The sequence below is a fragment of the Lingula anatina genome, chromosome 1 (assembly GCF_051362555.1).
Source record: "Lingula anatina isolate TDL-2025a chromosome 1, LinAna3.0, whole genome shotgun sequence".
Lineage (NCBI taxonomy): Eukaryota > Metazoa > Brachiopoda > Lingulata > Lingulida > Lingulidae > Lingula > Lingula anatina.
Genome location: NC_141767.1, coordinates 4097275 through 4112615, shown reverse-complemented (window position 1 = coordinate 4112615; position 15341 = coordinate 4097275). Strand labels below are relative to the sequence as shown.

The window sequence follows — 15341 nt, the reverse complement described above, 5'->3', positions numbered from 1 at the left end:
AAAATGAATGCCTTCATCAGATACATATCTGTATCTGTGTACTATTAATACTCTGGTTAGCCAAGTATAAAAGAGTAACTTATGGTTTTAAACTATTCCTCTCTACAATGACCACAGAGATATTTATTTGTGCACATTACTTTACTCTCCAGCAAGAATTTTTGCATGGATTTTCAGTAATGACATTATTGCCCAGCTGGCCATAGTTAACCATTATTTTGTGGTCTTAAACTCATGGATCACGTTAAATACAACAGTATGTGGTCTCCCATGTTCTACAGGGATATTCAACTTGGAAGCACTTACATTACCAGTATGGTAGCTAGATAACTGTACAGTAAACATGGATGTACAATGTACGTGTTTAAACAGATACAGGCATCTAAACCACGGTAGATGTTTGGCCAGTTTTTAGTTGAATTATTGATTAGCTCCAGATTTTTTATCACGAGAAAGCATTTAGATTTTTTGTCCCACTTTAACCACCATTAATACAGCAGTTTCTGTATGGGTACTTACTTCACATTAAACTGATTATAGCCTTTTTGTTTTGAATTTTTAATGATTCATTTATTTATTTATTGTCAGTAATTTCTTTAAAATTCCTACTTGATAGACTTATGTATGTTTAAACAAGAAGCCCACAAAGATGTTTTCCCTGTGAATTCAATTTTTGAACACCTGGCAACAAATTAAGTCCCCCTCCCCCTTTTTTTGCTTGGCTTTTCATTCTGTAGATATTTCCCATATGGCAACTGTTAATTCTGTGTTTGGAAGCATTTTGAAAATTAACCCAAGCTCTGGTGTGCCAGCTGTTGGTTGCACTGCTGAGAATCAAACACAGAATGTGTTTATGACCTATGGATAAACGTTTTTTGATAAGAACAAAAAATTCTGCTACATCTTGAGAGAATGTAATTTTTTTTGTCTCAATTACTGACCACTATCAACTTGAGATGCATTTCTGATTTATCATATGCAGCAAGGTGTTTTTTTTTAATACAGGTCATAAAATTCAGTCAGTTGATAGACTAAATTCCCAATTGTGTTTGTAAAATTTGAAGAAAAAAATGGCCTAAATGCACCAAATTTTTCCAAAAAAAAAAAAAAAAAAAAAAAAAAAAAAAAAAAAAAAAAAAAAAAAAAATCTTTGATATTATACCTGGATGAGATTAAATTTATTGTTGGTTATGTCATTTCAATATCTTGGTGACATCCAAAACCACTCTAAATGTTAGTCCAAACCCTTATATCCATACCCAATTTATTATCAGAATGAAAAGATATTGATTATGGCATCACATGCCTGGATTCATTCTGAACACCTTTCAGCACTCCTTAGTTTTTATTTGTTACAAACCATTCAGCTGAACAATTTGGTGGAGGCAATAAAGTAAGTATTCACATACAGATGGATTCAGCGCAAAAGTTCAAACAAACTTTACCCTGTTTTTGCGTCTTCCTTAAATGATTTCAAAATAATCCAATGTCTCTCCACAGAGAGTTGCAAAACACCATGCGCCTGATAAACGTGGATGTAAAATTGCTTTTTTTTTTTTTTTTTTTTAGGTTAGAATGAAAATAGTGTTAACTTACTTAAGGCAGTAACAAATGCAGCAGAGCACCACATTCCTTCTTGATGATGATGGCACACATAATTAACATTTCATGCATTGTACAAAGAATAAGGAAAAGTCAGTGTTTTTGAATGTTTTGTTGCACTGATACCAAAAATGATAACACATAAGTGACCATTCAGCTTCACCAAAAAAAAAAAAAAATAATAATAAATAAATAAATAAATAAAAAAATAAAAAAAAATAATTATAACAATTCTTTAGATAAGCATAAACTTCATTGACTTTTTTCAATGGACAATTGAACTTAAAAGTATCCTTAAGTGCTTGCCAGATAATGGCAATAATTTTTATTATTAACATATAATATTGCTGAAGCTTTGAAACAAATATCAAAAATTCTAAATCACAATTTTTCCAAACCTGATACCCACATCCTGGAAACATACAGGTGAGAATGCAACACAAATTATCACACTTCCAAAAGCTTTCAAATTACATAACCAATCTAAATAAAATATGTCATTTTAATGCCATAAAAGAGAAAACCTGAAACGTATGATTTCCTCTCCTTCAATTATGTATGTATATAATTCTTTCCTAGAAGTTCTCCCCACCATGTATATCACAAAAGCCTCTCTTTAACATTCAGATTTCATTAAAAACACAACATGAATACAAAAGCAATGACATTTAAATTCAATACATAAAAGAATATATACTAGATCTTGATCTGCTCTACATGTAGCGTGAAAAGTCATGGGTTCATACATATCAAACATGCGAGCAGGAGTGCTAATGCACGCATTTTCATGTTAGTCTGCACGAAATGTTTCCTGCCAAATGTTCCATTGGCATCTCATGAATTTACTCTTCTCATCCACAAAATAGAGAAACAACAATGTTGCCTTAGGCTGGCTTCCATTACACTGTTATACCATTGCTTTTCCCTTGAGGCTGGAAGAAAAAAAAACAGACAGCAGCTGGATTACTTAGCTAAATGGATTCCTTTTACCATAGCAAGTCAATACACCAAGTTCATTTTCTTAATTGCCACTGTGACAACTTTTCACAGACTCTACATTTATCCTTATTATCTCAGACCAAGCAATAACCATTCATTGGCCAATTTGTTTACTTCATAACACATATTGATTTGAGTGGTGCTTCAATGCAGAGTATGCAGCACCTTATTGTGAGCTTGGCCTCCAGGCTCTCAAAAAACTTCATCAGGCTTTCATATTGGAAATCAGGCAATGTTCTTTCTTTGTCAGGAATCATTTGAGTTTTGTATGCTATTGGACAAATGTAATCTTTAGATTACTGAACAAACCAAGCATGCAGCCTGTCTTAAAAGTAATAGATTGAATTGAAAATGTGCACTCACGATTTTAATAACTCTTCCCTCAGATATGGTATTTTTAATTAAATGGAGCATGCAAGATATGAGGCAATAAAAGAAATACACTCACAGCCTCCCTATCTCAGTTATATTAGCTTACACAACTCCTCAAATCCCAAAAGGTAAAGAATGAGAATGAATTCCATGAATAACACATTAAAAGATTTTCCTGACAAAAATCATAATTTCATCTTTATGCCAATCTTTTCATGCCCATCTATTCAAAAGAATAAATGTGCAATGACGGGATGGTTAACACTCAGGTGACTAAGAACCTCACTGAGCGTACCAAATTAAAAAAAAAAAAAAACTCAATGAACTTGTCCTATCTGAAACACTTAACGTTTAAGCAGTTATTATCAATAAAAAAAAAACAAAAAATAAAAAAGACTTTTATTCTAAATACATTAATCTGTTAAGAAAGCAATTGGTTAAGCAAATTAAAAATGGGGGGATATGACAGATAATCATTTCCCTACAAAAAGTTGAAATAAAAGCGACACAAAAAATGTTCAAATAAACTAGAGGATCAGAGAGGCGATACCGCCTCCGAATATTGTACCACCAGCTGGAGCAAGCGCATTCGTATAGACCCCCACATACACAAAATAAGGGACACAGCCACCAGTCTTATGCTTGACAAGCTATAAAAATGCAATCAACAAGAATTTTCAAAATACGCAAAAAATATATATAACTTAAAATGGTACAATCAAAGTTAAGTTCATCGTAAGGTAGGTCAAAGGTCAATTTCAAGGTCGCAGTAAATTGCCAGTATATGACTTCCTATTCAACTTCAATAGTAACTATGGACCTATCTCTGCCATGTTTGGAGTTAAAAGAGAAAGAAATTAGCAGAGTTCAGTTCATGATTATAAGTAGGTCAAAGGTCAATTTGAAGGTCACATATAGATTGCCAGTATATGACTTCCTATTCAAGTCCAATAGTAACTACGGACCTATCTCAGCCAGTTTTGGAGATAAAAGGAAACCAAAATTTGCAAAGTTCAGTTCATGGTGAAAAGTAGGTCAAAGGTCAATTTCAAGGTCACAGTAAGATTGCCAGTATATGACTTCCTATTCAAGTCCAATAGAAACTACGGACCTATCTCTGCCAGTTTTGGAGATAAAAGGGAAGCAAAATTTGCAATGTTCAGTTCATGGTGAAAAGTAGGTCAAAGGTCAATTTTAAGGTCACATTTAGATTGCCAGTATATGACTTCCTATTCAAGTTCAATAGTAACTATGGACCTATCTCTGCCAGTTTTGGAGACAAAAGGGAAGCAAAATTTGCAAAGTTCAGTTCATGGTGAAAAGTAGGTCAAAGGTCAATTTTAAGGTCACATTTAGATTGCCAGTATATGACTTCCTATTCAAGTTCAATAGTAACTATGGACCTATCTCTGACAGTTTTGGAGATAAAAGGGAAGAAAAATTTGCAAAGTTCAGTTCATGGTGAAAAGTAGGTCAAAGGTCAATTTTAAGGTCACATTTATATTGCCAGTATATGACTTCCTATTCAAGTTCAATAGTAACTATGGACCTATCTCCGCCAGTTTTGGAGATAAAAGGAAAGCAAAATTTGCAAAGTTCAGATCATGGTGAAAAGTAGGTCAAAGGTCAATTTTAAGGTCACATTTTTATTGCCAGTATATGACTTCCTATTCAACTTCAATAGTAACTATGGACCTATCTCTGCCATGTTTGGAGTTAAAAGAGAAAGAAATTAGCAGAGTTCAGTTCATGATTATAAGTAGGTCAAAGGTCAATTTGAAGGTCACATATAGATTGCCAGTATATGACTTCCTATTCAAGTCCAATAGTAACTACGGACCTATCTCAGCCAGTTTTGGAGATAAAAGGAAACCAAAATTTGCAAAATTCAGTTCATGGTGAAAAGTAGGTCAAAGGTCAATTTCAAGGTCACAGTAAGATTGCCAGTATACGACTTCCTATTCAAGTCCAATAGAAACTACGGACCTATCTCTGCCAGTTTTGGAGATAAAAGGGAAGCAAAATTTGCAATGTTCAGTTCATGGTGAAAAGTAGGTCAAAGGTCAATTTTAAGGTCACATTTAGATTGCCAGTATATGACTTCCTATTCAACTTCAATAGTAACTATGGACCTATCTCTGACAGTTTTGGAGATAAAAGGAAAGCAAAATTTGCAAAGTACAGTTCATGGTGAAAAGTAGGTCAAAGGTCAATTTTTAGGTCACATTTATATTGCCAGTATATGACTTCCTATTCAAGTTCAATAGTAACTATGGACCTATCTCTGCCAGTTTTGGAGATATAAGGGACTAAATGTTATAATTTTGGAGTTACCATAATGTGCCTTAAATTTCGTACAGAAAAAATTAATTAAAATAAAGAAAATGTCATTTTGGTCAAAATTCTTGAAATAAGAGGTGCTCTGAAGTTTCAGAAGTTCAAGTTTGATGAAATAATGTCATTTTTGAACACAAGTTGTCTGCTTTGCCAAGCCTTATGTTTTATTTTTCCAGAGTTCAAAATTTATTATCCATTACCGTACTGCACATTTTGCTTTTACCACCAATATGTACTTTTTGATACAGCGTAACTCGAAAACCGTATGGAATACAAAAAAACCGAGACCACCTCCAGTATTGGGCTTTACATGCAAAGTTCAGTTCATGGTGAAAAGTAGGTCAAAGGTCAATTTTAAGGTCACATTTATATTGCCAGTATATGACTTCCTATTCAAGTTCAATAGTAACTACGGACCTATCTCTGCCAGTTTTGGAGATAAAACGGAAGCAAAATTTGCAAAGTTCAGTTCATGGTGAAAAGTAGGTCAAAGGTCAATTTTAAGGTCACATATAGATTGCCAGTATATGACTTCCTATTCAAGTTCAATAGTAACTATGGACCTATCTCTGCCAGTTTTGGAGATAAAAGGGAAGAAAAATTTGCAAAGTTCAGTTCATGGTGAAAAGTTGGTCAAAGGTCAATTTTAAGGTCACATTTAGATTGCCAGTATATGACTTCCTATTCAAGTTCAATAGTAACTATGGACCTATCTCTGCCAGTTTTGGAGATAAAAGGGAAGAAAAATTTGCAAAGTTCAGTTCATGGTGAAAAGTAGGTCAAAGGTCAATTTTAAGGTCACATATAGATTGCCAGTATATGACTTCCTATTCAACTTCAATAGTAACTATAGACCTATCTCTGCCAGTTTTGGAGATATAAGGGACTAAATGTTATAATTTTGGAGTTACCATAATGTGCCTTAAATTTCGTACAGAAAAAATTAATTAAAATAAAGAAAATGTCATTTTGGTCAAAATTCTTGAAATTGGAGGTGCTCTGAAGTTTCAGAAGTTCAAATTTGATGAAATAATGTCATTTTTGAACACAAGTTGTCTGCTTTGCCAAGCCTTATGTTTTATTTTTCCAGAGTTCAAAGTTTATTATCCATTACCGTACTGCACATTTTGCTTTTACCACCAATATGTACTTTTTGATACAGCGTAACTCGAAAACCGTATGGAATACAAAAAAACCGAGACCACCTCCAGTGTTGGGCTTTACATGCTCTACAAAATGCAAAAAAGAATGGGTCTCTAGCATTAACGGTTCCCGAATTAGAGACAGTTTTCAGTTTCGGTATCTTATGGCCGCTACTCCCGTGAAAATGCACCGATTGACCCCAAATTCATGGAGATGAAAGATGACCTGAAGGGTAACACTTTCCAATAATATTATTGGTTAAGTCTGTGTGGTGTCTGAATAACAGGGCAAAAAAATTTTTTTTCGTAAAAAATTTCATTTTTTTGAAAATTTTGGCCCATTTGACCTTGAAGTAAAGGTCAAAGTTCAAATCCAAGGGTATATTTGAAATCTACACATATGACTTTTGGAAAGCCGTCTATAGAAATTTTTCCCATAACTCCTTCCGTAGGGTAGATAATTAGCATTTAATTTTGCCATTTTTAGACAAGGGTGCATTGCAATGAGTGCCACACCCAGACCCCAATACCGACAAAGCCCAAATTTTACGTGGAACGAGTTGAGATTATAGGTGACCTAAATCCATGAGATGGGTATGGGGGGCCTTACCGTCTAGGAGGAGAAGCGGTAACGGTAGCCGTCCGGCGGAGCCGGCGGAGCCGGCGGAACGATCTGGACGAGACCGAAACCATGTGTACCGCCAGCGCTAACGCTGGTGGTACAATAATAAACAAGCCAAATTTGTTTGAGTTCAAACTCTTAATGAGAACTTTATTTTTCTTACCATGATAAATACATGTGAAGGTATCATCTTATGTACTATGTCGTCCATGGTCCCAGGGTACCTGAGCATGTTCAGATGTAGGCGTGGCAGGGGGATATGACCAGGAGCCAGGGGGTACAGGTTATAGTTTAGCTTATACTTGCTGCTGGGGAGGATTCTGAAGTGAAGCTGAAACGAGAATGTTTTTTTTTTTTTTTTTATAAATCACAGTTGTACTTTGAGCGTGGTGTTTAAATCATACCATAAAACCTTATTACTTGACAGTCAAGTTCAACTAAGTATCTATACTTTGAATTATGTGTGATCATTGGTAAGCTTATGTTGGTTTTACCCTTTGATGAATCTTTTAAAACCTAATTTCATTAATTTTTTCAGGTAAATATTTAAAAGTTTAAACTACTTATTGCTATATTAGCATAAACCTAAATAATTCCTCTGAAATAATAAGAAAATTAAAATATATATTATTTTTATTTAAATTGAAACAATTGTCAAAAAGAAATAAAGAAAGACACTGTTACATGGTAAATACTGTTAAAAACAACTAAAATGTGCAGATTATAAAATTAATACACTGATGCTGAGTGAAGTTCTTGGAGCATCTCATCAATAATTGAATTTTGCTCTATTGTGTATCTGATGCTGAAGGAGGTGCCTTTATATTGAGATATGAGATAATTCAAGTGGTTTGAAGCTTAAAACTCAACAAAGCAATGCTAACTGAGGTATCCCTGGATTAACAGACTGAATCAATAACACGATCTGATGTTAAAGCCTTAACCATATCATTGTTTCCTGATGCTTTTAAGCATTTACTACCTATGATACCTCAGCTGTATCCTGCCTTCAATTCTGATATTTTCTAACTCATGGTGTACTTTCATTTGTTTTTATTGACTTTTTAAAAAAAAAATCAATAAGTGATGTTAATGTGGGAAGTGTGATAAATGTAGCATAGTATGCTCTGTGAGTGGATCCCCTTGTTTGGAGGAGATCTATGACGATTAACAGGACCAGGATTAACTTTTTTACACAGAAACTCTCTAAACATTATTCTGCAGGTACAAGACCAACAACCGGTCAGAGTCTGTCAAACTGCTCATGAGCTGAGTATCAAGAAATAGATGGAATAGACGCAGCCAATTGCACATTATTTGTCAAACATTACTTGCTTAAAGACATGAATGTAACAAATGTGCAGAATCAAAGAGATCATTACACTGAGACGGGGAAATAGAGGCAGTTAAATGCACTTAACTTACTCTATCTACCAAAGAGGTCGTTAAATGTACAAATCAATAGCAGATTTAAGTGTCATGAACCAAATCTAACATCAAAAAGTGAATTATGAACCAAATCGAACATCAAAAAGTCAATTAGATATAGATCATGTCTAGGTTTATCACATTTTCTAATGGTGGATATTGATGGTGTGCCATAACTGGACTGCCTATTTTATTTAATTCTCAAAAGGAATCATTTGCCACTTATATCAAACTGAGAGGCCATTATTTGACAAACTGAAAAATGCAACAGATGAAATAAATGGACAAAGAGCTTGGAAATGAAAAACTAAATCTACTAGCCTAAAACAATGACACACCATTTTACAATAAACCTGCTGTGTTCAGGAAATTGCGTTGTTACGGTATCAACTGCATGATCTCTAGACAGACCGACGAGGCAGATGCACAGAGAATATTGATCACCATACAAAAACAGACAGACACATAAATAAAGCCATCTGTATAAGTCACTATACCTGCTTGTGCCCAGACAGCATAAAAAGCTCACTGGAATCCATGGTCACTTCTATCTCCTGTATGTAGCCAGTCTTGTTATAGATTGTATATGTCACAGGTAGAGTATCCCTGACAGAGCCGTTAGAAGGAATGTCTACATCCACGGCCAGCGGGATGTGTTCCAGAGTCACATGGGGCAGGGGGAGGGTGGTGGTCACAGACGGGAGGGTGTCATCACCATGTCTGGAAAATACAGATAAAGGTGAATTTGATACTACTGAAAATATTTCATTGTGTGTTTAGAGTATCATTTTCCTCTTCTGTATAAATTTGGATCTCTACCAACATGCACCGACATAATAATACATAATTAAAAATGTAAAAAATCATTAAGTATAAAATTTGAATCTAACTACAAAATACACTTCAGAGAAAAAAACATTTCAGTTGAATTCCGAATCAAAACCTTCCACATTTGAAGTAAGTGTACCTTACCTTTTCCAGTGTATGACGTAGTTTCCCAGGGGTACAGTGGGCTGTATGACAGGGGGAGCCACCATACAAAGACACTCCCCAGCATGCTCACTGGACTTGAGGGATACTGAAATTACATACACCTTAATCAAAACTTTGCTTTTTATTTCTTTTTAAACAATACAAAAACAGAATTAAATTTAACTTTCCAGTTCACTTTATCAGTCCTTTCTAAAGTTAACAACTGTTAAAAGTATTAGAATTGCATTAGAGTGCAAACGTAATTAAAATAATCAGTATACTGCATTGAAATTAATTTAAACATACTTGATTCCAACTGTGATTGCACATTTTCACCAACATTCTTTATAAATGGTGACTGAAAAAGAAATAAGAGTATTTATAATTCTTATAACTATGACATGTAAAATATATATTAATTTACTTCGTCTTTTTTATTAACAAACTGCATTAAATATTATTCATATATCTTAATTATCAGTTAAACCTTTCCACGGACAAAACAGTAGCCATGATGGGGCATTAAATCTCATTACCACAGACTAATCCAATTAAATTCCAAACTCATCTACTGGGTAGAGATCAATACATCATAACTAGTGTGTTCAGTTTTAATTTCTCCTCACCAGCTTGAGTTCACTGGTCTGTATCTGTATGGGCCACTGGGAGCTATTGTTGATGTCAGTCAGCACCATGAACGGGCAGTCAGCATGGACAGATTCTACAGCCTCAAACTGAAAAATGGTCAAAAATATTGTTATAACAGGCCAGTGAGCTGGCTAAACAAGAGCCTACTGGGCCCTGTTTCACAAAGAATCTTAAATCCGTAGTTGACTAGGCGTATAGTGAAGTGATGTTGGTAACCAAGACCTTCGCCAGGGAACCTGACTTAAATAAGTTTCTTTTGTGTGAAACAGAGGCCTGAAAATTCCCCCATATGTCAATAATAAAGGAGTATTGGAAACTTAGGAGGTATCATTTAATTTAAATCCTTGAAGAAATATAGATTGCACTACAGAATAGCACGTGAGATGCAATTTAACTTTATTATTACTAACAATGGGAAACTTTTTACAATTCCTTTTAATAGAGCAAAGTGTGATAATTGACAAAGTATTAATCCATTCAAAATGCAAAGTCAAGCTATAATTCACCTTCATTGACTTGACTAGAAAAGTGACTTCAAAGGGTGGCACTGCAGGAATAGTTATAGTTTCTTCTTTCTCACAGGTACAAGTTACCATATGACCCGAGACGTCCACATCCACTTCATAAGTAATCTGAAAAAAATCCATAAAAGTATCTGTCATGTTCACAAATGGACCAAACAGTCTAATTCACATCATAATTATCATCACAGGAGCAATTAACACAAAATTAAAATTACTCAACAATTTATATGTATCCTTTATATGTAACTCAAACATGTCAATGGCATGTTATACCAGCTAATTATTAAAGAAAATAAATTAACCAACAACTAAAAGCCATGTAAATTTGTCAAAATCATATTTTTAAAATATATAACAATAAACAAGCTCATGACATTACCCTAATAACTATTGTTCTTGTTCCTGGCTGAAGGCATTTCACAAAAATGCTTTTGTTGCTCTGAAATAGAAAAAAATCTTTATGGATTTTTGAGTTCAAAATTTACTACCTCACATAAATTCTGTGCCTATCCTCTGAAACATCTCATCACTGTATTAAAAGAAACACATGTCAATCAAATATGTATTCTGATTATTGAAACTGGTAACAGACTGGTAATATATAGATACATCAGTTAACACTAAGTGGCTATATCTCACCTCCTGACCAGGTTCTAATACCCCCTGGTTCCCTAGGGGCACCTGCTCACGTCTGGGCACTACTTTGTCCTGGTACTCAGCATGGTCCACTGTGACATGGGCTGAAATTACAGGAACATCAATATATCTATATATATTTTTTTAATTACCAATTATTTTCATTATATACATATGGTTACCATAACAACCTAAATCATGTGTTTTTTTAAATCATAAGATTGTGTTAGGAAATGACATAAATTGTGACATGAACAATCGATTAAAATTACAAGGTAAAGCAGAACCACAATAAATCTGAAATGCTTGATATGGCAATATTACTTGTGTGATCCAAGAAAGTATCCAGTTTTTCTTTTTGTCCTACAGATAAACTGAAACAAGAAAGAGCAGTCAAGACTGAGATATGCATTTCCTTCTAAATATATATTTTACTTATACTGCAGACTTATTAGGAAATCTGTATCTCAAACAACTACATGGCCAGAATAATGAAAATCCAAAATACTCAAATAACTGTAACAGCCTTCAATTTACAAATGTCTGAGAATAAGTTATTTAATTCACAACTCACTGATGGTACACAAAAGGTTAAAGGATGTGATACCTGTTTTTCCTGGTGCTGGAAGTTTCTGTGTTTTTTATATTGAGTTTGATGTGGTAAAATTCCATGATAAGAGCAGGCGAGTGATGCTCTATGTTAACATCCACACAGGCCACCCTGGGGACCAAGCTACATGAAAGAACAGATATAAGCAACTACATACAGAGATACAGAGACTTTTCAACAAAATTTCGTATGTTAACTGCCTCTTACCATTTAAAATTACAAAATCTTCAAAGTGACAATGAGCAAAAAAGGCCCCACTATCCCCTCAAAAGGACTGGTTTTACTTCTGGGTATAAATTTCCTCGATAACGGAAGGAATGAGAAATGTTACATACATCTTAATAACAAATATTAAAATGAAGTGTTCAAACACAAATCTGGATGCAAATGGAAATAAAAATTAATTTACTTTGCAGAGGAATTGGTATCAATCAAGTCCCACTCCACAGTCTCTAGGTCTTCCTGTGAGCTGATCTTTTTCTTCTTCTTTCCACTGTGTTCTGGTGCAGGTAATATCAGTCCCTCACTGCCGCTGTCACTCCAGTGTAACCAGTGAAGGACAGAGCAACGGGAAGTCTCCGAGCCTAACTCAAGGGCAATGGAAGATATCTGCAAAACAATACATAGTTTGGAAAGACAATAAGACAACATCTCCGTTTGCATTTGCATAGACTGGGCACACTGTGTACTCACACTGATGAAAATATTACAGTTTCAGTTTGATAAACACTGGGTGAAAGGGTCACTGTAGATATAAAAGAAATAGAAAGTAGTTAGATTTCAATACTGAACTTCTTGAAATCATTCAACTAGCAGAAAAATCAACTTAAAAATGGTGAAGTCAAGTCAGGAATACAATTACTGAAGAAGTGCATTGATCAAATAAAAAAAAATCAAGTTGAGAAGATTTGCTGATAAACCGGATGCGAGATGGGAAACCACACAACAACATCAATCAGCTGAGCTGGCCAACAAGAAGTAAATCTGTGCGGCTCAGATCACAGCAAATAGAAAACCAAGACAGAAAACAAATACACAGCAATGTCAATCAAAGCAGGGCTTAAGCTTACAATACCAGTTATGCCAATATGTTTACCAAGGGTACATCCTCAGCAAATATTCGTACAATAAAGCTAGTCCTAGGTAAGTATTACCTGTAGTGTTTTCCCCACATCCTCCTGTCTGGGTAGGTATGTGAAGGTGTACATCTTTGGCTTGCCTGGCACCAGGTACAGGTCTCCTGTCTGTTCCTCTGAGGACTCTCCAGACCCTATACCCTGCCCATCACTGACCACACAGTACTGGTTGTACACCTGGATACAGAACAATACCACAATGAAAGGGGAGTGACAAGGTTTAAGGAGAGAAGGGGGTTTAAATAGGTTTAAGGAAGAAAGGGAGGCTTAAAATAGGGGGGAGGGGAAGGGGGATGGTGAATAGGGGTGAAATAGGTTTAAAGAAAGAAAGAAAGAAAGAAAGGGGTTAAAACAGGTTTAAGGAGGAAAGGGTGGGTCTTAATATTTTTATTTCCTATATATAAATGCATGTCTTTTCAATAAAATATCATGGTCAATTCAAATTTAATCTATATGAGGAGACTACTCTACCTGGTTGTTTAAAAGCACAGACAACTTTGAAAATCTCATTGGGAATGGGCAGGTAGTTCTGAAATTAGAAAAATTGTCATCACTACATAAACTGCACTACATTGAGATCAAAGTTTAAGTTGAGATGGTACATAATTACAATCCATTAAAAAGATTATTCATTCTTTTCAAAATTTGAAAAAATATTCTGCAAGACCAAAAAATTTTTAATAACTTACGCTTCATTTAAAAAATGAAGTAAACATAGCATTTCATATCACTTACTTTAAAAATATGTGCAGGACAATGGGTACATCTGCTGTGAATGTCTCCTCACTGAAAGCTGCTTTACACTCCACTAGGTGAAAAGAAAGGAGGTTAGAGGTGAAAAACCTGGTATACACCAACATTTCATAATACTCTATAAATATATTATTTGTGAATTATTTGAACTAGATCAAATGTATGACACATTAACTCATCAGCTTATCAATAAATAAAGAAATAGTTAAAACATTTTCAACAAAACAAAGCTGATATTAAAAAATATTTAATAAATCTCTTCTTTGCACAATCTTACCAAATGGAATAATGTTCTGCATCTCCACAGTAAACATGCACTGCTCCTGCTCCTTGGAGGCCTCACACTTCCACAAAGGTTTAGCTTTCTCTACACAGTCAGCATCACAGCCAGGTTCTGGCTCTGGAGGGTCACTCTGAAGATGGCAAACAAATAGAAGGGTTAACATTGTCATTATGATCTAAAAGCTCTGGGAATACAGCCTTAGAATCAGTTAGATTTTGGTGGTGATATATTAATCAATCAAGCAATTCATAACTATGAGAATGCACTAGCAGAGGTATGTGTGCTGTATGAGTGCTTTTCTAGTTATGTTCTAAAATTTCAGCTCACCCAATATATCAAATGGGATACATGGGACATGATATTTTTATTTTAAAATAATTTGAAAAATGTCTTTTAGTTCCGAAAAACATGCATGAAAATGCTGTTCTTTTAGCATTCTCTAATGTTTACACATATTTTAATTTTTTTAAACTGCTCTTCAAAGAGAAAACTCATGAACACAGCAGTACTCACTGACATCACCCGGATCAGGTTCATCTGTATCCTAGTTTTCTCTTCTTTTGATAAGGGAATATCTTAGAGTTCACGTCAAGGTCTGATATCATATATAACAGCAACAAACAGTAACAATAAGTTAAGAAACGAGTAAGAATGAGGCTAAAAGACAGTTACTGTAATAGTACTCCCAATAATTTCTTACAAACATACAATAAGTTAGAGAATTTAAAACCAAAGCAAGAACTCTCCAACAAATAAAAAAATATTGAGCTGACTTGGACACAGAATAAAGGCAAATTCCAATTACAGCAACACCCGCAGAAAAATTATCACACTGAACAGGTTTGGTTCTATAATGGCTTTTACTTAAGTGAGAAGTAGTAATTTAAGAATGAAATTCTCCACTGATGATCAATCTGACAAATGATACTTCACATGACCAGAAGCCAGTCAATAAAATGGACAATAAAATGGAACTATCTCTTCATTATAACATAATTATTTACATAATATTAGAATAATATAATAGAATGTAAAGCATTAATGATCAGTTATGAGATATCATATACACAAAATGAGAAGGATACATTTGCTGATCAACTCAAGGCATAAAGCGACATATTCTTCCACATTTCCCACCAGGTAGGCGCATCTGAAGTAAGAACAATAAAAAAAAATATTAAATGGTTGTCTGGGTTTTTGAAGCTATTTGAGTAAAACAATTAAAGAATACATAGATCTGTACAAGCTAATTGACAAATTGACTCCATCCTGAACAT

General features: G+C 34.4%; 1 protein-coding gene across 1 annotated transcript in view; it reads right to left on the bottom strand.

The window, feature by feature from the left end:
- Nucleotides 1-1238: 1238 nt before the first annotated feature.
- The window catches only part of LOC106170233 (trafficking protein particle complex subunit 11), a 19288-nt gene continuing 5185 nt past the window's right edge, over nt 1239-15341 (bottom strand). Inside the window, exons 14-31 of the mRNA XM_013550027.2 lie at nt 15150-15214; nt 14578-14639; nt 14059-14194; nt 13764-13836; nt 13500-13557; nt 13047-13205; nt 12302-12501; nt 11890-12015; nt 11607-11656; nt 11286-11386; nt 11026-11085; nt 10629-10754; nt 10101-10208; nt 9781-9832; nt 9475-9580; nt 9000-9222; nt 7238-7405; nt 1239-2534 (exon numbers count right to left, since the gene is read on the bottom strand). Coding sequence (XP_013405481.2) covers nt 2502-2534; nt 7238-7405; nt 9000-9222; nt 9475-9580; nt 9781-9832; nt 10101-10208; nt 10629-10754; nt 11026-11085; nt 11286-11386; nt 11607-11656; nt 11890-12015; nt 12302-12501; nt 13047-13205; nt 13500-13557; nt 13764-13836; nt 14059-14194; nt 14578-14639; nt 15150-15214 — 1906 coding nt within the window. The 3' untranslated portion in view covers nt 1239-2501. The remainder of the gene's footprint in view (nt 2535-7237; nt 7406-8999; nt 9223-9474; nt 9581-9780; nt 9833-10100; nt 10209-10628; nt 10755-11025; nt 11086-11285; nt 11387-11606; nt 11657-11889; nt 12016-12301; nt 12502-13046; nt 13206-13499; nt 13558-13763; nt 13837-14058; nt 14195-14577; nt 14640-15149; nt 15215-15341) is intronic.